This window comes from Nerophis ophidion, linkage group LG19, assembly GCF_033978795.1.
Source record: "Nerophis ophidion isolate RoL-2023_Sa linkage group LG19, RoL_Noph_v1.0, whole genome shotgun sequence".
NCBI lineage: Eukaryota > Metazoa > Chordata > Actinopteri > Syngnathiformes > Syngnathidae > Nerophis > Nerophis ophidion.
Window position 1 is genome coordinate 10,153,052 of NC_084629.1, and position 24,097 is coordinate 10,177,148.

Genomic DNA, 24,097 nt, shown 5'->3' on the forward strand with positions numbered 1-24,097 from the left:
AGTAAAGTTGCTGCACACCACAAAAGGAGCTGACTAATTATAAGATAAAAAGAATAGATTTTCGGGGAAATAATACTACAAACTGGTGAAATTATGTAGTTAAATTTACTTGAGACATTCTAAATTAAGATTTATATATACAGTACAGGCCAAAAGTTTGGACACACCTTCTCATTCAATGGGTTTTCTTTATTTTCATGACTATTTACATTGTAGATTGTCACTGAAGGCATCAAAACTATGAATAAACACATGTGGAATTATGTACTTATCAAAAAAGGTGTTTTATATTATACTTTCTTCAAAATAGCCACCTTTTGCTCTGATTACTGTTTTGCACACTCTTGGCATTCTCTCGATGAGCTTCAAGAGACAGTCACCTGAAAGGGTTTTCACGTCACAGGTGTCATAGTTGTGATGCCTTCAGTGACAATCTACAATGTAAATAGTCATGAAAATACAGAAAATACATTGAAATGTGAAAGTGTGTCTAAACTTTTGGCCTATACTGTAATTCTATACTTTTAAGACCGAAATAAGTATTTTATTCAACTTCCATCCATCCATCATCTTCCGCTTATCCGAGGTCGGGTCGCGGGGGCAACAGCCTAAGCAGGGAAACCCAGACTTCCCTCTCCCCAGCCACTTCGTCTAGCTCTTCCCGGGGGATTCCGAGGCGTTCCCAGGCCAGCCGGGAGACATAGTCTTCCCAACGTGTCCTGGGTCTTCCCCGTGGCCTCCTACCGGTTGGACGTGCCCTAAACACCTCCCTAGGGAGGCGTTCGGGTGGCATCCTGACCAGATGCCCGAACCACCTCATCTGGCTCCTCTCGATGTGAAGGAGCAGCGGCTTTACTTTGAGTCCCTCTCGGATGGCAGAGCTTCTCACCCTATCTCTAAGGGAGAGCCCCGCCACACGGCGGAGGAAACTCATTTCGGCTGCTTGTACCCGTGATCTTATCCTTTCGGTCATGACCCAAAGCTCATGACCATAGGTGAGGATGGGAACGTAGATCGACCGGTAAATTGAGAGCTTTGCCCTCCGGCTCAGCTCCTTCTTCACCACAACGGATCGGTACAACGTCCGCATTACTGAAGACGCCGCACCGATCCGCCTGTCGATCTTACGATCCACTCTTTATTTTATTCAACTTGCAATTCTTGAATATAAGCATCCTCGAGATGTTGCAGAATCTTTAAACAACATTTTTTAAGTGGGGAAAACCACAATATATTCTTTGAATAGTTATGATGTAAAGTCAATGACTAAAAACAAATAAAAAGCTCTGTAAACACGGGACATTTAAATCCTGGCAGGTGGAAAATACTTTGCAGGGTATTGTAATTTAATCATCCTTATTGCTTTAATATAATATAAGGCTGTATGTTGTAGTATTTGATAAGACTTGAAAATAAGTCCCACAATAGTAGTTGTCACTTGGCAAATTTCACTGCAATAAGGCGCTTTTGGTAACCATCCACAAGCTTCTGGTTGAGATTATGACCAGTCTTCTTGACAAAATTGGTGCAGTTCAGCTAAATTTTTTGGGTTTTCTGACATGAACTTGTTTCTTCAGCATTGTCCACTTAGGAAAGGCCATTCTAGCCTGATTAAGTCATTCCTTTACCATTTTAGACGTGTGTTTGGGGTCATTGTCCTGTTGGAACACCCAACTTCACAAACATAGGTATTGTGGCCAAACAGCTGAATTTGTGTTTCATCTGACATCACATGGACAAAGATAAGCCCTTCTGGAGGAAAGTTCTGTGGTCAGAAGCTTGTGGATGGCTACCAAAAGCGCCTTATTGCAGTGAAACTTGCCAAGGGACATGTAAGCAAATATTAACATTGCTGTATGTATACTTTTGACCCAGCAAATTTGGTCACATTTTCAGTAGACCCATAATAATTTCATAAAAGAACCAAACTTCATGAATGTTTTTTGTGACCAACAAATATGTGCTCCAATCACTCTATCACAAAAAAATAAGAGTTGTACAAAGTATTGGAAACTCAAGACAAACATGACAGTATGTTCTTTACAAGTGTATGTAAACTTTTGATCGCGACTGCATTTTACTTATATTTTAACAGCAATATCCTGCTAAATTTGCGTCATGAACAAAAAACTGAAATCTAAGTAAGATTAAATATCTCAAATAAGGGTGATATTTGCTTATTTTCTGTCTGATGGGATAATTATTCCCTTTATGTCTCACCTTAAAACTCATTTGTATACTCTAGCCTTTAAATAGACCTCCTTTTTAGACCAGTTGATCTGTTGCTTCTTTTCTTTTTCTTCTCTGTCCCCCCCTCCCTTGTGGAGGGTGTCCAGTCCGATGGCCATGGATGAAGTACTGGCTGTCCAGAGTCGAGACCCAGGATGGACCGCTCGCCTGTGTATCGGTTGGGGACATCTCTATGCTGCTGATCCGACTCCGCTTGGGATGGTTTCCTGTGGACGGGACTCTCGCTGCTGTCTTGGATCCGCATTGAACTAAACTCTCGCGGCTGTGTTGGATCCACTATGGATTGAACTTTCACAGTATCATGTTAGACCCGCTCGACATCCATTGCTTTCGGTCTCCTAGGGGTCCTCTCCAAGGTTCTCATAGTCATTGTCACCGACGTCCCACTGAATGTGAGTTTTTTTATCTTATGTGGGTTTTTCCGAGGATGTCGTAGTGGTTTGTGCAGTCCTTTGAGACATTTGTGATTTAGGGCTATATAAAAAAACATTTATTGATTGATAATATCTTACTGAGATATTTTAACAGCAATATCCTGCTGGATTTGCGTCTTTAACAAAAAAAGAGATAGCACACTGCAAAAACTGAAATCTAAGTAAGATTAAATATCTCAAATAAGGGTGATATTTGCTTCTTTTCTGTCTGATTGGATAATTCTTCTCTTTAAGAAGATTTTATGTTAGTGTTTTACTTGTTTTAAAGGCCTACTGAAACCCACTACTACCGACCACGCAGTCTGATAGTTTAAATATCGATGAAATATTAACATTGCAACACATGCCAATACGGGCGGTTTAGTTTACTAAATTACAATTCTAAATTTCCCGCGGAGTTTCTTGTTGAAAACGTCGGGGAATGATGACGCGTGTTTGTGACGTTATTGGTTGGAGGAGACATATTAGCCAGCACCACTTACGACTAAAAGTCGTCTGTTTTCATCGCGCAATTACACAGTATTTTGGACATCTGTGTTGCTGAATCTTTTGCAATTTGTTCAATTAATAATAGAGAAGACAAAGTAGAAAGATGAAGGTGGAAAGCTTTAGCCTTTAGCCACACAAACACACGGTGTTTCCTTGTTTAAAATTCCCGTAGGTGAAGTTTTACTATGGATCAGAGCGGTCAACCGAACATGGATCCCGACCACTTGTCAACCGGCAGGTTTCGGTGGGAAAATTGTGGTAAAAAGTCGGCTCTTACCGGAGCTCTGCGGCGCTTGCGTTGTCCATGCAGCTGCCGTGAATTCCCTCACACTGCAAAAACTGAAATCTAAGTAAGATTAAATATCTCAAATAGGGGTGATATTTGCTTATTTTCTGTCTGATAAGATAATTCTGCTCACTAAGCAGATTTTATGTTAGAGTGTTGTATTTGTTTTAAGGGTTTTGGTCCTAAATGATCTCAGTAAGATATTACAGATTGTTGCTGAGATTTTATGACCTATATTGAGTGAAACATGCTTGAAACTAGAATATCAACTGTTGCAAAGCTGTGTCATCAACACTCACGAGTATAAAATTACTTTTTTTAAGTAATAATTTCTTATTTCAAGCATGAAAAAAAAAATCATGACTTTGACACAATTGTGTGTCATATTAAAACAGATGATAGTCAAATGGACTTTGCTGTTTTATTTTCAATGAAACAATAGAAAATACGTATCCATATAGAATAGAATAGAAGAGAAAGTACTTTATTGAACTTCCCCCAGGGAGTGCACTTATTAGTGAGAATGTACTTATTTTAAGGTATTTTTGGGTTCATTGAGCTTAGCTAATTTGACTTCTTTTGGAAAGTTTTGACAAGCCAAATTTTCTTGTTCTATTGGCAGATAATTTTGCTTAATTCCAATAAAATATCCCTACTTTTATATATATTTTTTTTCTTGTTTGTGAACACTGACTTATTGCAGTGCAGAGACTGGCGTCAACACACCCGTGGACACACCCCTCCGACTATCAGGTACTATTTAACTCACTAAAACACTAGCAACACTATAGAAAGATAAGGGATTTCCCAGAATTATCCTAGTAAATGTGTCTAAAAACATCTGAATCGCTCCCAATGCAATCGCCTTTTCTTTTTTTTTTTTTTTACTTTCTTTTTTTTTTTCTAGTCCTTCACTATCAATATCCTCATCCACAAATCTTTCATCCTCGCTCAAATTAATGGGGAAATTCTCGCTTTCTCGGTCCGAATAGCTCTTGATGCTGGAGGCTCACATTTTAAACAATGTGAGGATGTGAGGAGCCCTCACACCGGTGACGTCATCGTCTGCTACTTCCTGTAAATGCAAGGCTTTTTTATTAGTGACCAAAAGTTACGAACTTTATCGTCGATGTTCTCTACTAAATCCTTTCAGCAAAAATATGGCAACCTCGCGAAATGATCAAGTATGACACATAAAATGGACCTGCTATCGCCGTTTAAATAAGAAAATCTCATTTCAGTAGGCCTTTAAGGGTTTTGGTCCTAAATGATCTCAGTAAGATATTACAGCTTCTTCCTGAGATGTTATGACCTATATTGAGTAAAACATGCTTGAAACTATAATATCAACTGTTGCAAAGCTGTGACATTAACACTCACAAGTATAAAACTACTTTTTTAAAAGTAATTTCTTCCTCCAAGCATGAAAAAAAATGATGTATGCATATAAATGTCAAGATAATGACACTAGCATTTACTTAATTTTAACAATATTTTTCAACATATTGAGCAAAAAGGTCTCACTTTTTTTTTCTACCAAAAAAAATGCACTTATTAGTGAGAATTAGGGGTGTATTGGTACGTGTATTTGTATTGAACCGTTTCGGTACAGGGGTTTCGGTTCGGTTCGGAGGTGTACCGAATGAGTTTCCACACGGACATATTAGGTAGCGCACCGCACGTTGTGTAAACAATGCAGAGTGAGGCACAACACACGGCATGCTAGCAGCGACCGGGCTAGGACAACATGTAAAAGCCAGAGCTGGAAGACCCTCCTGCCTCGTAAACATCTTCCCTTTGGGAACACTTTGGCTGCACGGTGCGATACAACAATGGAGGACGGAGGTTTGCCGACATTGTTGAGCAGCAGTAGGGTATGCTTCTGCCAACATGTCAAACATGCTAACTCCTTTGAAGCGTCACCACCGCATTCAAGCAGCCTCTCCTCGGCGAGTCAGGCAGGGCTGAAGCAATAACAAATGTTTTTTAGCAGCAGATTTAAGACCATCCATCCATTTTCTAACGCTTGTCCCGTCCGTAATCGCGAGGGGTTGCTGTATTGCATTAATAATAGATTTTGACCCACTTCTATGGTGGAAGAACAATAAGCCCATATATCCTCTTACTGCCAAGTTAGCCAGGCTTGGGGGTTGGGGGGCGTAAAGAAAAGTTAATCTGAGGCTGAGTTGACTTGAAACTATTTAATGTTGCACTTTTTATAAGTAGAAGAAAAGTTTGGTCATTTTATTTCAACTGAGTAACAACTTGAGGCAGTTTAATGTTGATTAACGTGGACCTCGACTTAAACAAGTTGAAAAACTTATTAGGGTGTTAGCATTCAGTGGTCAATTGTACGGAATATGTACTGTACTGTGCAATCTACTAATAAAATTCTCAATTAATCAATCAAAAAAAGCACTAAATATGTAGAAAGTTTTTGTTAAGAAACCATTCTGAGCCTTATCTTATTGAGTTTAAATGTTATATATGTCGACCACATAAACCAATGGACCCTGTGTGTATATGTATGTTATGCCATTGTTTACAAATTTGGTAAATAGATAACCAAAACCAATTTATATTTTGTTGTTTTCTTACTGTACCGAAAGTGAACCAAACCGTGATCTCTAAACCTAGGTACGTACCGAACCGAAATGTTTGTGTACCGTTACACACCTAAAGAGAATAGACTTATTTTAAGGTATTTTGGGGTTCATTGAGGTTAACTAATTTTACTTGTTTTGGAAAGTCTTGACAAGTCGAATTTTCTTGTTCTATTGGCAGATAATTTTGCTTAGTTCTGATAAAATACCTCTAATTTTTGTATTTTTTTTCCTTGTTTTTGAACACTGACTTTTTGCAGTGCATTTAGAGCTATCATATCTGTAGCTGACTGATGGATACTGTTGCTGGCAGAGCTCCGGGCTTTTTTTTTTTAAAAGATGTGTAGCGAATCATTTTTGTTGTTGTTTTTGCTTTCCTTTGTATCCCTTCCATGAGAAATTTGGTTTTTCCACACATCATGAAAATCCATAACTTCAAAAGTGACTGTTTAGGCGCCTCTTCTTTCATGAAAGAGCAAACCGGTGAGGGAGATGATCGATTTGTCTCATGTCTGGTGCTGATGAACACGCTCTAGGGAAACTTACTCCTGTTAGAACTTCATTAAAAAGTCAATGTTGCATAATTGCGGACATTTAAGGCCAATCAATAGGCAGAACTTTGCATACAGCCCTTGTATTGAATATGGCTTCAATTAGTTTATGAATACAAAAAGAGTTTCCACTCACTCTCAAACTTCTAGTCTCAGATCACTTCCTTTCCTACAAAATAAAACCTCGCAAGTTATGCAAGGATGTGCCGTTTTCATACCCGGCAAACCTTCACCTGGCATGTGTAAAAAGTGGAGTTGTCAGCCTTCGCCGTGCCCTTTTCCCTCTGCTTTCTTCATCAATATTGCATCGGCCGCCGTATTAATATTTGCCTCGCTTTGTTGTCAGCTGACTAACAGGAAAATAAAAGCAGAAACAGCTCGCAAACAATGTCAGCGAGGGTAAAAATATAGGTCATCCTGCAGAAAAGCAAGGCACTCGTCACGGTGTGAAGAGCGGGCATGCTTGTTTTTAGGGTCTTTTGGCCCATTGCAAAAGGACTCCAAACCTTTTGCAATGGGCCAAAGGACCCTATTGAAACTGTAAGGTTTTATTATTATTATTATTCTTTATTCTTTATTATTCCACATCATCGCACCCTAATTTGACCCCCTTAACATGCTTCAAAACTCACCAAATTTGACACACACATCGGTGTGGCAAACCTTCCCAACTTATTAAGCAACCAAACACCAAAAATGAAAATTGCGCGCTAGCGCCCCCTAGGAAGAGAGACAAAAACCAGACTGCTTGTAACCTCCGTTAGGAATGTCGTAGACACATGAAACCCAAACGTCTATGTAGGTCTGACTTGGACCTACATTTCCAATAAAACACTTCTATACCAAAAATCAACAGGAAGTTGGCAAAAACCCCTTCAAAACAAAATTTTTGCAAAAAATGCCTTTTTTGCCTCTTTGAACTGATATTTGACCCCCTTAAAATGCTTCAAAGTGCAAGTTAAAGCTATACTATGCCAAGCGAAAGCCATTTATCAACAACATCCAGAAACACCAATCTGTAATTTGACCCCCTTAACATGCTTCAAAACTCACAGCAGCAGAACCCCAAAAAATTAAAATTGCGCGCTAGTGCCCCCTAAAAAGAAAAAAAAAAACAGACTGCTTGTAACTTTTCGTTAAGAATGTCGTAGAGACATGAAACAAAAACCTCTATGTAGGGCTGACTTCAACTTAGATTTCATAATTTTACTTTCTAGGGCAAAAATCAACAAGAATTTTGCAAAAACCCATTCAAAGCAAAATTTTCGCAAAAAGTGCTATTTTTGCCTCTTTGAGCTGTAATTTGACCCCCTTAAAATGATTCAAAGTGCAAAGCGAAAGCCATTTATCAACAACATCCAGAAACGCCGATCAGTAATTTGACCCCCTTAACATGCTTCAAAACTCACCAAATTTTACACACACATCAGGACTGGCAAAAATTGCCATCTAATAAAAAAACCAAACCCCTAAAGTCAAAATTGCGCTCTAGCGCCCCCTAGGGAAAAACCCTGACAAAACTGCTTGTAACTTCTGTTAGGAATGTCGTAGAGACATGAAACAAAAACCTCTATGTAGGTCTGACTTAGACCAGGGCTTGGCAGCGGCCAAAGGCGGACCCGACCAACGCTGCTTGCAGCTTTAATTTGTTGTTGTTTTTAAAAGCTGACGTTGCTGAATTGAATTCGATCGAGAGATGTCAACGGCGTATTTGCATTGGTGTATATTCAACCAAACTAAGAAACGGGATAAATACATGAAGGAGTGCTAAGGTCACACTGAAACTATATCAGAATTTGAAGTTGTAATAAAGAACAGTCGTAAAAACATTGTCATCCAATCTTTTTTAATGTTAAAGAAACTGTAACGACCGTAATCCTGTAAAATTGGGATTTTATTCATCTGAAAATGTGTTTTGCCCAGAACTCATCTTATAAAAACCCCATCAGTAACAGTACACCCACACTATCATACAATTTTACAACTTTACTAATTTTTTTAGGAATTGTGTTTGTTTTTCGTGAAATGCAATGTGTTTTATATTATGACTATTTTCATAGACTTGTTACTTTTACTTTAAGTATTACAGCCATAGTACATACAATTTCTTTCTTAGCCAATATCATGCTTTTTATGTAAATTACTACAACTTGTATTTACTGTATTATAAGTGAGTAACAATTGATCGATGGTGGGTAATTCGATTCACATTCCTAAATTTCAAGTATATCGATTTGTGCTCAGCAAGTCGGCCTTCCGGAAGCTAAGTATCGATCCAACATCGATTTAAAACATAGTGTCCAGTTGCCTGTATTTATTTCATAGTCACACCTGTTCTTTTGTTGTTTTTTTTAAAATAAAAAGTTACTGAATCGATTTGGATATGTGACAGCGATGACAGCCGTTGTCCTAAGATGCAGAAAGTCAAGGAGGCAGTGAGCAGGTAAAAAAAATGTATTGAGCGAACAAACAAAAGGTGAGAGCAGCCGGGAAGTGCTCTGGGAGCATATGGAACACGATGCAAAACGGACACTAAACTGAACAAGCTACAACGTAAACGGAATATTGGAGCACAGCAAAATGTACATCCAAATAGAATATTTGTTCAAAAACAAAGTCCGAACTCAAAATGTAGTTGCCGCCAATACTTACCAACCTTGAGACCTCCGAATTCGGGAGATGGGGGGTGTTGAAGTGGGCGGGGTTTGGTGGTAGCGGGGGTCTATATACATCCCGGAAGAGTTAGTGCTGCAAGGGGTTTTGGTATTTGTTCTGTTGTGTTACGGTGCGGATGTTCTCCCGAAATGTGTTTGTCATTCTTGTTTCGTGTGGGTTCACAGTGTGGCGCATATTTGTAACAGTGTGAAAGTTGTTTATACGTCCACCCTCAGTGTGACCTGTTTGGCTGTTGATCAAGTATGCCTTGCATTCAGTCATGTGCGTGTAAATGCAGTATATATTACGAGACTCGGCCGGCACGCAAAGGCAGTGCCTTCAAGGTTTATTGGCGCTCTCTTTCATTCAATTAGTTCGCATATATAAAACCTGGCCCCCGGCCAACATTTTTTTTAATTTTAATTTTGAGGAATTTATCTGAATGTGCATGAACTATTTCTGTTCAAAATTGTTTAAAATGTCATATTTTAAATGTTTAGATATTATCTGTCAGTTTAATGTACTGTGCCAACTTTACTACTATATGAGTACGTATTTTCAATTGTTTAATTGAAAATAAAACAGCAAAATCCATTTGGCTGTCATCTGTTTTGATTATGAGACACAATTGTGTCAAAATCATGATTTTTTTTTTTCGTGCTTGAAATAAGAAATTATTACTTTAAAAATGCAGTTTTATACTTTTGATTGTTGATGACACCACTTTGCAACAGTTAATATTCTAGTTTCAAGCATGTTTTACTCAAAATAGGTATTAAAATCTTTTTGCAACTCAACGCCAAAAAAACAGAAATGCTGATTATCGGTCCTGCTAGACACCGACCTCTATTTAATAATACACCTTTACCATTTGACAACCAAACAATTAAACAAGGCGACTCGGTAAAGAATCTGGGTATTATCTTCGACCCAACTCTCTCGTTGAGTCACACATTAAAAGCCTTACTAAAACGGCCTTCTTTCATCTCCGTAATATCGCTAAAATTAGCTCCATTCTGTCCACTAAAGACGCTGAGATCATTATCCATGCGTTTGTTACGTCTCGTCTCGATTACTGTAACGTATTATTTTCGGGTCTGCCCATGTCTAGCATTAAAAGATTACAGTAGGTACAAAATGCGGCTGCTAGACTTTTGACAAGAACAAGAAAGTTTGATCATATTACGCCTGCACTGGCTTCCTGTGCACTTAAGATGTGACTTCCTAAAGCCCAAAAAAAGTCTGCGGGCTATAGAGCGTTTTCCGTTCGGGCTCCAGTACTCTGTTCAGTTCGAGATGCTACCTCAGTAGAAGCATTTAAGTCTCACCTTAAAACTAATTTGTATACTCTAGCCTTTAAATAGACCTCCTTTTTAGACCAGTTGATCTGCCGCTTCTTTTCTTTTTCTCCTCTGTCCCCCCCTCCCTTGTGGAGGGGTCTGGTCCGATTGGCCATGGATGAAGCACTGGCTGTCCAGAGTCGGGATCCAGGATGGACCGCTCGTCGGGACCCATGATGGACCGCTCGCCTGTGTATCGGTTGGGGACATCTCTGCGCTGCTGATCCGACTCCGCTTGGGATGGTTTCTTGTGGACGGGACTCTCGCTGCTGTCTTGGATCTGCTTTGAACTGAACTCTCGCAGCTGTGTTGGAGCCACTATGGATTGAACTTTCACAGTATCATGTTAGACCCGCTCGACATCCATTGCTTTCGGTCCCCTAGGGCATGAGTGTCAAACTGTGGCCCGCGGGCCATTTGATTTCATTTGGCCCTTGAGGCAATATCAAATTACCAATAGACCTGGCCCGCCGGTGTAACACCGCATTCACCACTAATACTCATGCTTGTCAACCCCCCTGATTTTCCCGGGAGACTCCCGAAGTTCAGTGCCCCTCCCGAATTTCTCCCGATTTCCACCCGGACAATAATATTGGGGGCGAGCCGTAAAAGCACTGACTTTGGCGTTCTCTACATGTCGCCACGTCCGCTTTTCCTCCATACAAACAGCGTGCCGGCCCACTCACATAATATATGCGGCTCATACACACACACAAGTATATGAAACGCATTCTTGGTCAACAGCCATACAGGTCACACTGAGGGTGGCTGTATAAAAAACTTTAACACTGTTACAAATATACGCCACACTGTGAACCCACAGCAAACAAGAATGCCAAACACATTTCGGGAGAATATCCGCGCCGTAACACAACATAAACACAACCGAACAAATACCCAAAACCCCTTGCATCACTAACTCTTCCGGGACGCTACAATATACACCCCCGCTACCACCAAACCCCGCCCCAACTCAAACCCGCCGCCTAAAAGACGCATTCAATTTGTATTTTTATTTTATTTGATATGCCATTGATATTTTTTAATTATTATTATTCAAAACTCGATTTTGCATGTCACTATAAAGTTATATCAATCAATCAATCAATGTTTACTTATATAGCCCTAAATCACTAGTGTCTCAAAGGGCTGCACAAACCACAACACAAACCACTACGACATCCTCGGTAGGCCCACATAAGGGCAAGGAAAACTCACACCCAGTGGGACGTCGGTGACAATGATGACTATGAGAACCTTGGAGAGGACGAAAGCAATCGATGTCGAGCGGGTCTAACATGATACTGTGAAAGTTCAATCCATAATGGATCCAAAGCAGATCCAACACAGCAGCGAGAGTCCCGTTCACAGCGGAGCCAGCAGGAAACCATCCCAAGCGGAGGCAGTTCAGCAGCGCAGAGATGTCCCCAGGCGATACACAGGCAAGCAGTACATGGCCACCGGATCGGACCGGACCCCCTCCACAAGGGAGAGGGGGACATAGGAGAAAAAAGAAAAGAAACGGCAGATCAACTGGTCTAAAAAGGGAGTTTATTTAAAGGCTAGAGTATACAAATGAGTTTTAAGGTGAGACTTAAATGCTTCTACTGAGGTGGCTTGGTCAATATTCAATGCAAAAGTTGTTTGGGTCCCTAATAAAGGATTAATTTGTTCAACCTCGTTCAGTTTTAAATTTTGGCCCACTCTGTATTTGAGTTTGACACCCCTGCCCTAGGGGTGTGGGTTGACCACATTTGTGGTCCTCTCCAAGGTTCTCATAGTCATTGTCACCGACGCCCCACTGGGTGTGAGTTTTTTTTTACCTTATGTGGGTTTTTCCGAGGATGTCGTAGTCGTAGTGGTTTGTGCAGTCCTTTGAGACATTTGTGATTTAGGGCTATGTAAATAAACATTTATTGATTGATAATATCTTACTGAGATCATTTGGGACCAAAACACTTAAAACAAGTAAAACACTCTCACATAAAATCTGCTTAGGGAGAAGAATTATCTTATTAGACAGAAAAGAAGCAAATATCACTCGTATTTGAGATATTTAATCTTACTTAGATTTCAGTTTTTGCAGTGTACTTTTCCTCCCCCATAAGTGCCGACGACTGACTATAAATTGGTAAGTAAACATGTCCCTTGCCAGACCTCTTGACTCCCAACTATACTGCAACCGCCTACAAACAAAAAAAACAGCCCTCATCCGGGCCCACCTGAGCCAGTTTAAAGCAAGCCAAGCCTCTCCTTATGTTATGCAGTGACAGATGCTGTTTGTGTGTTTGCAGCTTCCCCGCATGTGCAGCACCACAACACACAAGAAGCCTGCAGCCTTGCCACGGGGGCACCTTCCATCACTCGGACTTGACAGGGTGACACCCCCCCCATGCCTGCTGCGAGCACTTATAAAGACTTCTGGAAGCACTGTGGTATTTACACACCATCTTTTTTTTATTTATTTGTATCTGTGATAATGGAATGGTGTGTGGTGGAGTGGGGTGGGGGGGGGGGGGGTGGGGTGGGGGGGGGTGCAATGTTTGGATGAAAGGGTGTGAACAATTTATCAGGCACACCTGCCCAACGTAATCATAATAATTTGACCATGCATTTATCATTGCAGTGGTTTAGAGCTGCACTGTTTCTAATATGCTGAATCTACGTACGAAACCCAAAACCGGCGAAGTCGGCACGTTGTGTTATTCATAAATAAAAACAGAATACAATGAATTGCAAATAATTTTCAACTTATATTCAATTGAATAGACTGCAAAGACAATGTATTTAATGTTTGAACTGAGAAATTACATTTTTTTGGGGCAAATATTTAATGGCAGCAACACGTTGCAAAAAAAAAGTTGGCACAGGGGCATTTTTAACCACTGTGTTACATGGCCTTTCCTTTTAACAACACTCAAATGTATGGGAACTGAGAATAACATTTTTTAAAGCTTTTCAGGTAGAAATAATTACCCATTCTTGCTTGATGTACAGCTTAAGTTGTTCAACAGTCCAGGGTCTCCGTTGTGGTATTTTAGGCTTCATATTGTGCCACACATTTTTATTATGAGACAGGTCTGGACTACAGGCAGGCCAGTCTAGTACCCACACTCTTTTACTATGAAGCACCGCTGTTGTAACACGTGGCTTGGCATTGTCTTGCTGAAATAAGCAGGGGCGTCCATGATTACGTTGCTTGGATGGCAACATATGTTGCTCCAAAACCTGTATGTACCTTTCAGCATTAATGTGCCCTTGACAGACGTGTAAGTTACCCATGCCTTGAGAACTAATACACCCCCATACCATCACAGATGCTGGCTTTCGAACCTTGCGCCTATACCAATCCGGATGGTTCTTTTCTTCTTTGGTCCGGAGGACACGACGTTCACAGTTTCCAAAAAGAATTTGAAATGTGGACTCATCAGACCTCAGAACACTTTTACACTTTGCATCAGTCCATCTTAGATGAGCTTGGGCCCAGCAAAGCTAACAGCATTTCTGGGTGTTGTTGATAAATGGGTTTGGCTTTGCATAGTAGAGTTTTAACATGCACTTACATATATAGCGACCAACTGTAGTTACTGACAGTGGTTTTCTGAAGTGTTCCATGTGGTGATATCCTTTACACACTGATGTCACTTTTTGATGCAGTACCGCCTGTGGGATCGCTCACATGCAGAGATTTCTCCAGATTCTCTGAACCTTTCAATGATATTACGGATCGTAGATGGTGAAATCCCTAAATTCCTTGCGATGACTCGTTGAGAAATGTTGTTCTTAAACTGTTCGACAATTTGCTCACGCATTTGTTCACAAAGTGGTGACCCTCGCCCCATCCTTGTTTGTGAATGAGTGAACATTTCACGAAAGCTGCTTTCATACCCAATCATGGCACCCACCTGTTCCCAATTAGCCTGTTCACCTGTGGGATGTTCCAAATAAGTGTTTGATGAGCATTCCTCAACTTTTTCAGTCTTTTTTGCCACTTGGGCTAGCTTTTTTTAAACAAGTTTCAGCCATCACATTCCAAATGAGTTAATATATGCATAAAATAACCAAGTTTTCCAGTTTTAACGTTAAGTATATTTTCTTTGAAGTCTATTTAATTGAATGTAGGTTGAAAAGGATTTGCAAATCATTGTATTCTGTTTTTATTTACCATTTACACAACGTGCCAACTTCACTGGTTTTGGGTTTGCACATTACTACAGTGGTACCTCAACTTAAGAGTGTTTTGAGATAAAAAAAAACTGTTATGCTTTAAGTTACCAGCAAACATTTGAGATACAAACACCCCCACTATTAGTTGGCGCAGCAAATGCCACAGTGAACCCCATAAGAGCCACCTAAAACATCCGGTCTCACTTGCAAGCATTCGCTTAAAGCATGAGATTGACATTACATTGTTTTCCAAGCACATGAAGGACAGCGCTGAGAAGAAGAAGTAGATCCTAGTCATCGAATTGAAGAAAGAAATCATCAATAACATGACCTCCCGAAGCAGTTTGAGCGTATCACTACTCGCCCGCAACATAGTGAAGCATAATTAACCCAATGCCAGCCCATCCATCCATTTTCTACCGCTTGTCCCTTTTTGGGACGTAAGGCGGGATACACCCTGGACAAGTCGCCACCTCATCTCAGGGCCAACACAGATGGACGGCCAACATTCATACACTAAGGCCAATTTAGTGTTGCCAATACCAGCCAAGAATGTTAAAATAATACCCAAAACGGAAAATATGGAAAAGCTGCTGATGGTGTGTTTGACGGAGAAGCAACTTGAAGGAGATAACCTAAAAGTCTACTCCCCAAGGTAAATGCTGAACATTATTACATTACTTCATAAAACTACTGTAGTTGTTTGTCATACTTGCTATTGTATTTTTTTTTTATATACAATATTGATTATCTAAAAGTTAGTTTTTTCTTTTTAAAAGGCATGTTACATGTTCAAATTTTGCTGTTTTGGAGGGGCCAAGCACCAGTTAAAGGCCTACTGAAACCCACTACTACCGACCACGCAGTCTGATGGTTTATATATCATTGATGAAATATTAACATTGCAACACATGCCAATATGGCCTTTTTAGTTTACTAAATTGCAATTTTAAATTTCGGGCAAAGTATCCTGTTGAAAACGTCGGTATGATGACGCGTGTGCATGATGTCTCGGGTTGTAGCGGACATTTTTTTCCAGCCCGATCCAAGCTATAAGTAGTCTGCTTTAATCGCATAATTACACAGTATTCTGGACATCTGTGTTGCTGAATCTTTTGCAATTTGTTCAATTAATAATGGAGACGTCAAAGAAGAAAGATGTAGGTGGGAAGCGGTGTATTGCAGCTGCCTTTAGCAACACAAACACAGCCGGTGTTTCCTTGTTTACATTCCCAAAGGTGAAGCTTTACTATGGAACAGAGCGGTCAAGCGAACATGGTTCCCGACCACATGTCAACCGGCAGGTTTCGGTGAGAAAATTGTGGTAATAAGTCGGCTCTTACCATAGACATGAGCGGAGCTTGCGTCCTCCTGCAGCTGCGGAACTCTCTTGCCTCTTCCCACCAGAGACACTGGCGGTCACCACACCCCTCCGACTTTCAGGTACCATATAATCTTACTAAAACACTAGTAACACAATATGCAGATAAGGGATTTTCCACAATTATCCTAGTAAATGTGTCTAATAACATCTGAATCGCTACCACTGCCCTCGCCTTCTTTTTTTTTCCTTCTAGTCCTTCACTCTCACTATCCTCATCCATGAATCTTTCATCCTCGCTCAAATTAATGGGGAAATTGTCGCTTTCTCGGTCCGAATCCCTCTCGCTGCTGGTGGCCATGATTGGAAACAATTTTCAGAGGTGAGGAGCTCCACAACCTGTGACGTCATGCGCACATCGTCTGCTACTTCCGGTAAAGGCAAGGCTTTTTTATTAGCGACCAAAAGTTGCGAACTTTCAGCAAAAATATGGCAATATCGCAAAATGATCAAGTATGACACATAGAATGGACCTGCTATCCCCGTTTAGATAAGAAAATCTCATTTCGATAGGCTTTTAAATGGATTTCAACGTGAAATACAAATATTTTGGATCAAGAGTGCCGTCACAGAACAAAGCTAGTAAGTTGAGGTACTACTGTACAATTATACCATGTTGGTAAATCTATGCAATGTCTTTCTAACAGTTTGCAATCCACTGCTAACTACAACCATTTGTGTGCATGATTCTCATGATTTACTTACCTTTTTGCATGTTGTTAACATCCACCATGTAAAGTTCAACAGTTGTCAAAAGTATTATTCAACACAATCTCTCAATACCCTTTTAAGGGCAGATTTATGTATTAAACAGCTTGCGCTGGAACTATTGGTTGACACGTTTGCAATGACCAGATAATTACAAACCCCGTTTCCATATGAGTTGGGAAATTGTGTTAGATGTAAATATAAATGGAATACAATGATTTGCAAATTAATTTCAACCCATATTCAGTTGAATATGCTACAAAGACAACATATTTGATGTTCAAACTGATAAACATTTTTTTTTTTGCAATTAATCATTAACTTTAGAATTTGATGCCAGCAACACGTGACAAAGAAGTTGGGAAAGGTGGCAATAATTCATGATAAAGTTGAGGAATGCTCATCAAGCACTTATTTGGAACCTCCCACGGGTGTGCAGGCTAATTGGGAACAGGTGGGTGCCATGATTGGGTATAAAAGCAGCATACCAAAAAAAGCTCAGTCTTTCACAAGAAAGGACGCGGTGAGGTACACCCCTTTGTCCACAACTGCGTGAGCAAATAGTCAAACAGTTTAAGAACGTTTCTCAAAGTGCAATTGCAAGAAATGTAGGGATTTCAACATATACGGTCCATAATATCATCAAAAGGTTCAGAGAATCTGGAGAAATCACTCCACGTAAGCGGCATGGCTGGAAACCAACATTGAATGACCGTGACCTTCGATCCCTCAGACGGCATGGTATAAAAAACCGACATCAATCTGTAAAGGATATCACCACATGGGCTAAGGAACACTTCAGAAAACCACCGTCACTAAATACAGTTCGTCGCTACATCTGTAAGTGCAAGTTTAAGCTCCACTATGCAAAGCGAAAGCCATTCATCAACAACATCCAGAAACGCCGCCGGCTTCTCTGGGCCCGAGATCATCTAACATGGACTGATGCAAAGTGGAAAAGTGTTCTGTGGTCTGACGAGTCCACATTTCAAATTGTTTTTGGAAATATTCGACATCGTGTCATCCGGACCAAAGGGGAAGTGAACCATCCAAACTGTTATCGACGCAAAGTTCAAAAGCCAGCATCTGTGATGGTATGGGGGTGCATTAGTGCCCAAGGCATGGGTAACTTACACATCTGTGAAGGCATCATTAATGCTGAAAGGTACACAGGTTATGGAACAACATATGCTGCTATCTAAGCGCTGTCTTTTTCATGGACACCCCTGCTTATTTCAGCAAGACAATGCCAAGCCACATTCAATACGTGTTACAACAGCGTGGCTTTGTAAAAAAAAAGTGTGGGTACTTTGGTGGCCCGCCTGAAGTCCAGACCTGTCTCCCATCGAAAATGTGTGGCGCATTATGAAGCGTAAAATACGACAGCGGAGACCCCGGACTGTTGAACGACTGAAGCTCTACATAAAACAAGAATGGGAAAGAATTCCACTTTCAAAGCTTCAACAATTAGTTTCCTCAGTTCCCAAACGTTTATTGAGTGTTGTTAAAAGAAAAGGTGATGTAACACAGTGGTGAACATGCCCTTTCCCAACTACTTTGGCACATGTTGCAGCCATGACATTCTAAGTTAATTATTATTTGCAAAAAAAAAATAAAGTTTATGAGTTTGAACATCAAATATCTTGTCTATGTAGTGAATTCAACTGAATATGGGTTGAAAAGAATTTGCAAATCATTGTATTCCTTTTATATTTACATCTAACACAATTTCCCAACTCATATGGAAACAGGGTTTGTATTACTTAACAGTGAATGTCAAATAAATCAATGTGATACGCAGTTGAATGCAAACCTTTAAAATTGGGTCGTATTCGCGCGTCGTAGCCCGACGTCCGACCCATTAGTGAGTCCAGAAAGTCCGATGGAGACATGTTGGTGGAGGACCTGGGGTCGTGCTCCTTGGCGCCCACAAGCCTGCAACACATGCACGCCGATGGAGATAGGAGTCAAAACACAAAAATACTGTTCAGTTCAGTTCAGTTTCTGTTTCTGTTTATTTCGAACATGCATACAATACAATGTAATTCATCACACATTTCAAGTTGTTTCATTACAGCACGTCCGAAAAGGAGTAGGAAGAAGCAGAGCTTATTTAATCCTACCCCTTTTCATACCGTAGCAATTTTATCCCATTTAAAAATAAATAATACCATCCATCCATTTTCTACTGCTCAGCTACAATCAGGCGGAACGCGGGGTACACCCATAAATAATATACAATACTAAGCAAACAAATATTAAATACATAAATAATATTTGTCTCAATAAAACATCCATCCATCCATTTTCTACCGCTTGTCCCTTTTGGAGATGCGGGGGGTGCTGGAGCCTATCGCAGCTGCATTCGGGCGGAAGGCGGTGTACACCCTGGACAATTCGCCATCTCATCGTAGAGCCAACACAGATAGACAGACAACATTCACACTAACATTCACACACTAAGACCAATTTAGTGTTGCCAATCAACCTATCCCCAGGTGCATGTCTTTGGAGGTTCCAGAAGGAACCCACGCAGTCAAGGGTAGAACATGCAAACTCCACACAGAAAGATCCTGAGCGCAGGATCGACCCCAGGATCTTAGTTTTGCAGCCACCGTGCTGCCCATGTCATGAGACATGCAAAACTAAATTATATACAAAGAGGATAATAGTAAAGGAAAATAAATGAGCTCCAAAATAGCTACAAATGAGGCATAATGATGCAATATGCACACACAGCTAGCCTAAATAGCATGTTAGCATTCATTAGCTTGCAGTCATGTTCTGACCAAATATGCCAGATTAGCACTCCAACAAGTCAATAACATCAACAAAGCATGTTTGTGCATTCACACAGTATAAAACGTTTGGTGGACAAAATGAGACAAAGAAGGAGTGGAAGATTTTACATCATGTTTACACGCAAACTCCACACAAAAAGATCCCGAGCCCGGGATTGAACTCAGGACTACTCAGGACTCTCGTATTATGAGGCATATGCACTAACCCCTGTTACACCGTGCTGCCCCTAAAAAGGGTATCAAACTCATTTTAGATCTGGGGCCACATGGAGAAAAATCTACTCCCAAGTGGGCCAGCGTTGTAAAATCCCGGTATGATAACTTAAAAATAAAGACAATGTCAGATTGTTTTCTTTGTTTAAAAATAGAACAGGCACATTCTGAAAGTGTGCAAATCATAATGTTATTGTTTTGGTTTTTTTACACTTACATTTTGCGGTTAATAGCATTCTATCTTTATTTGTCGTTATTTATATTTTCTGGGTAAATAATGTGATAATGTTCATCAGTCAACTCATTAATTTTCAATCCGTCAAGATAAAAAAAATTGTATCAAAATTGCATTACAGGATGTTATTAATGTAGTTTGATCATTTTCCTCGACTTATGTACTAACATCTTGTGGTTTATTTTGTACATATATAGGATCATCTACAACAGGGGTATCCAAACTTTTTCCACAGAGGGCCGCACACGGAAAAATTTAAGCATGCGGGGGCCATTTTGATATTTTTTCATTTTCAAACCGTAACAAAATATATGGATTTTTTTTATTTTTTTATCCTTTGGGCTCCTGGGGAGCATAGAGGGTCTCAGTCACTAAAATTTTAAAAATAAGTCAAATTATTATTATTTTTTTTAAATTTAATGTTGTATGCCTTTTCTGTCAAAGACAACTTTGTTTTTTATAGTAAAACTGAAATATGCAGTATTTAGATAGATAGATAGATAGATAGTAAGTACTTTATTGATTCCTTCAGGAGAGTTTCTTTATTTAGCAATTAAAGCCCTCACAGATCAATAATGCAGGACATCATTGAAAATATTTATTTAATATTTTTGAGTGATCACAGTGAAATGTTAAATTAAATCTTATTAAATATATTTGATATCAAAAAGCTTCCCCACTCATAAAGTCATGCATTTTTTTTTTAGTTCTTTTTTTACTTTTAACACTTAAATTTCAAGATAAACTTCCGATATATCTGTCGATTATAAGTTTGAACTATTATTTTGTTTGTTTTATGCTCTTTTGTCAAAACTTTGATGTTTTTATATGGCAACCACACAACATATGCAATATTTTTTCCACATAAAACATTTTAAAGTGATAATTTTAAAGTAATAATTCATTATAACATAGATTTTTTTTGGTCCTTTTTTTTTTTATGAGCAATGGAAAAAAAGAAAATAAAGATAAAAGGGGAAAAAAAACTGCCTGCATGGCAGCTTTGTGTCAACATTGCCAGTTTTTCTCATTAGATTTCACCTCATTCCACTTTTTTCAATTTTTTTTATTTATTTTTGCAATACTATCAATTTTGCAATTTTCGCAGATTGTGTGGCGGCCCGGTAAACGATTTGCTGCGGGCCGCAAATGGCCCCACGGCCGCACTTTAGACACCCCTGATCTACAAAGATACAAATAATTTATATGGCGACATCCAGTGGACATTAAAAAATTTGAGGTTCATTTTTATACTGAGCAAACTCATTCCGCGGGCCGGATAAAACCTGTTCGCGTGCCTGATCCGGCCCTCAGGCCGTACGTTTGACACCCTTGGTTTAAGACGTTCATCACAATTCTTTTTCTGTGTACTTTGTGATCACTTGTAGTTTAAACAGTCTCTTAAACTGAATCATATTGCTGCTTTGTTTGATTCCCTTGGTTAATCAGTTCCATAATTTAATTCCACATGCTGATATGCAAAAGCAGGGGTCTCAGACACGCGGCCCGCGAGACATATTTTGCGGCCCCCACCTTAATATGAAAGTTTAATGTTAATGCGGCCCGCTAGTTTTATATGAATGGCGCTTGACAGCATTGTGTAATTTGGGTCCAAAATGGCTCTTTCAACGTTCTGGGTTGCCTACCCCTGCATTGGTGGAAAAGCGGCAAATGAGTGAAAGCGACAGAGACGTTGCCATGGAGACGAGGGTTTTCTTACATGCCTGGCTGCAGTCACACCGCGACACCTGTCCGTCAGTAATAACAGTCCCCGATAACCTGGACCAATCCAAACCATATTGTTTAACTTGCATTGCCTCACTCGATGAACACTATACATATATTTCTATGTGACGCCCGGATAACACTATGGGAGCCGTCACTTTTTTGCGCTCGCTATCCCAGTACTTTCTATTGTCCGCCGACCGCCGTGTTGCTTTAGGGAGGAAAAGCGGAATGACACACATTGCGGAAATAACATTATTCTCCGTGCGTCGGCGAAATACAAATATATTCCACAACCCCAAACATGTCTTTTTCAAAGCCTGCAGTGAAGAGAAGGGTTAGTGATGAGCAAAGACAATTCCAGGAAAAGTTGGAGATGCAATATTTCTTTGTTGAGCACAGGGGCACCCCGACGTGTCTTATTTGGACAGAGAAAGTTGCGGTGCACAAGGGATACAATTTGAAATGTCATTATACAACTAGACATGCTAAGGAGTATGCAACTTTTTTTTAAAGAAATCTTTTCTCGCGGCCCAGCCTCACCCAGACTCTGCATCCAGTGGCCCCCAGGTAAATTGAGTTTGAGACCCCTGTGCTAAAGGTTTTAAGTGTTGTACGAGCAAACTAGAGATGCGCGGATAGGCAATTATATAATCCGCAACCGCATCACCAAAGTCGTCATCCACCCGCCGTCCACCCGAACCAACATTTTATCAGGACACCAACCGCCCGCCACCCGCCCGCTGAAATACATCAGAGGTCGGCCACCTTAACCACTCAAAGAGCTATTTAAACCCGTTTCACAGAGTAATGAAGACAATTGGAGCCTCTAACGTGCTGTGAAGCCATTCCCTTTGACACCTTCAAAAACATGTACTAACCGATTGTTAGTCCGGCAACATGTTGTGTGCTGCTTCCACAATCACACGTAAAAGATTGAAAGGCATACTGGGTGATACAGAGTACACTGATGGTTGTGATATAAACAACTTTAACACTTACTAATATGCGCCATGCTGTGAAGCCACACCAAACAAGATTGACAAACACATTTCGGGAGAACATCCTCACAGTAGCACAACATAAACGCAACACAACAAATACCCAGAATCCTTTGTATCTGTGACACACCTGAATACATTTTACACCAACGCGCCCCCAACCCCGCCCACATTACCGACGCTCGGGACACGGAATTGTCATGATACAAAGGATTCTGGGTATTTGTTGTGTTGCGTTTATGTTGTGTTACTGTGAGGATGTTCTCCCGAAATGTGTTTGTCAATCTTGTTTGGTGTGGCTTCACAGCGTGGCGCATATTACTAAGAGTGTTAAAATTGCTTATATCACAACCATTAGTGTACTCTGTGTCACCCAGTATGCCTTGCAGTCGTGTGTGTGTTGCCGCGGAAGCCACACACAACATGATGCTGGACTGACAAGCAGATCGTACATGTTGTAGAAGGCGACAAAGCCAATGGCTTCATCGCACACCCTAATACTTATTATCTGGGTGACTCTCGGCAGTCATTCTAGAGAATATTAGCGTCTCCTATTGTCTTCTTCGCTTTGTGACACGGGTCTTAAATGGCTCTTTGAATGGCAAAGGATAACGATCCCAGAACCATGTATATCAAATATTTCCGGATGGTTCAACCGCCACCCGCCCGAATCTAATTAAAATCTATTTTTTTCGTCATGTCACCCGCCCGACCCGCGGTTTATCCGCGGACTCCGCGGATGAAACCGCAAATCACGCATCTCTAGATCAAACACATTTTTTGAATTAGATTTTCCTCCAAGGCAGGGGTCTCAAACACGCGGCCCGCGAGACATTATTTGGCGGCCAGCACCTTTAATATGAAAATTTAATGATGGTGCGGCCTGCGAGTTTCATATGAATAGCGCTTTATAGCGTCATACTTGTACACTCTCAATTTTTCCGGGAGACTACCAATTTTCAGTGACCCTCCAGGGGTAATCATTCTCCCGAATTTCACCCAAACAACAATAATAAGGGGGCACCGTGGAGGCGCTGCCTTTAGTGTCCTCTACAACCCGTACAAACAGCGTGCCAGCCTAGCCACATCTTGTATTTGGCTTCTAGAGACGCAGTAAGCGACTGCAAGACATAGTTGATCAACAGCCATACAGGTCACACTGAGTGTGGCCGTATAAACAACTTTAACACTGTTACAAATATGTGCCACACTGTGAACCCACACCAAACAAGATTGACAAACACATTTTGGGACAACA

The 24,097-nt window shown here is 40.4% G+C and overlaps 1 protein-coding gene across 1 annotated transcript in view; it reads right to left on the bottom strand.

Annotated features, from left to right (window-relative positions):
* Nucleotides 1–24,097, bottom strand: part of LOC133537943 (glycine receptor subunit alpha-2-like) — a 59,783-nt gene that overhangs the window by 34,299 nt on the left and 1,387 nt on the right. Inside the window, exon 2 of the mRNA XM_061879131.1 lies at nt 18,678–18,799. Within this exon, the coding sequence (XP_061735115.1) occupies nt 18,678–18,799 (122 nt within the window). The remainder of the gene's footprint in view (nt 1–18,677; nt 18,800–24,097) is intronic.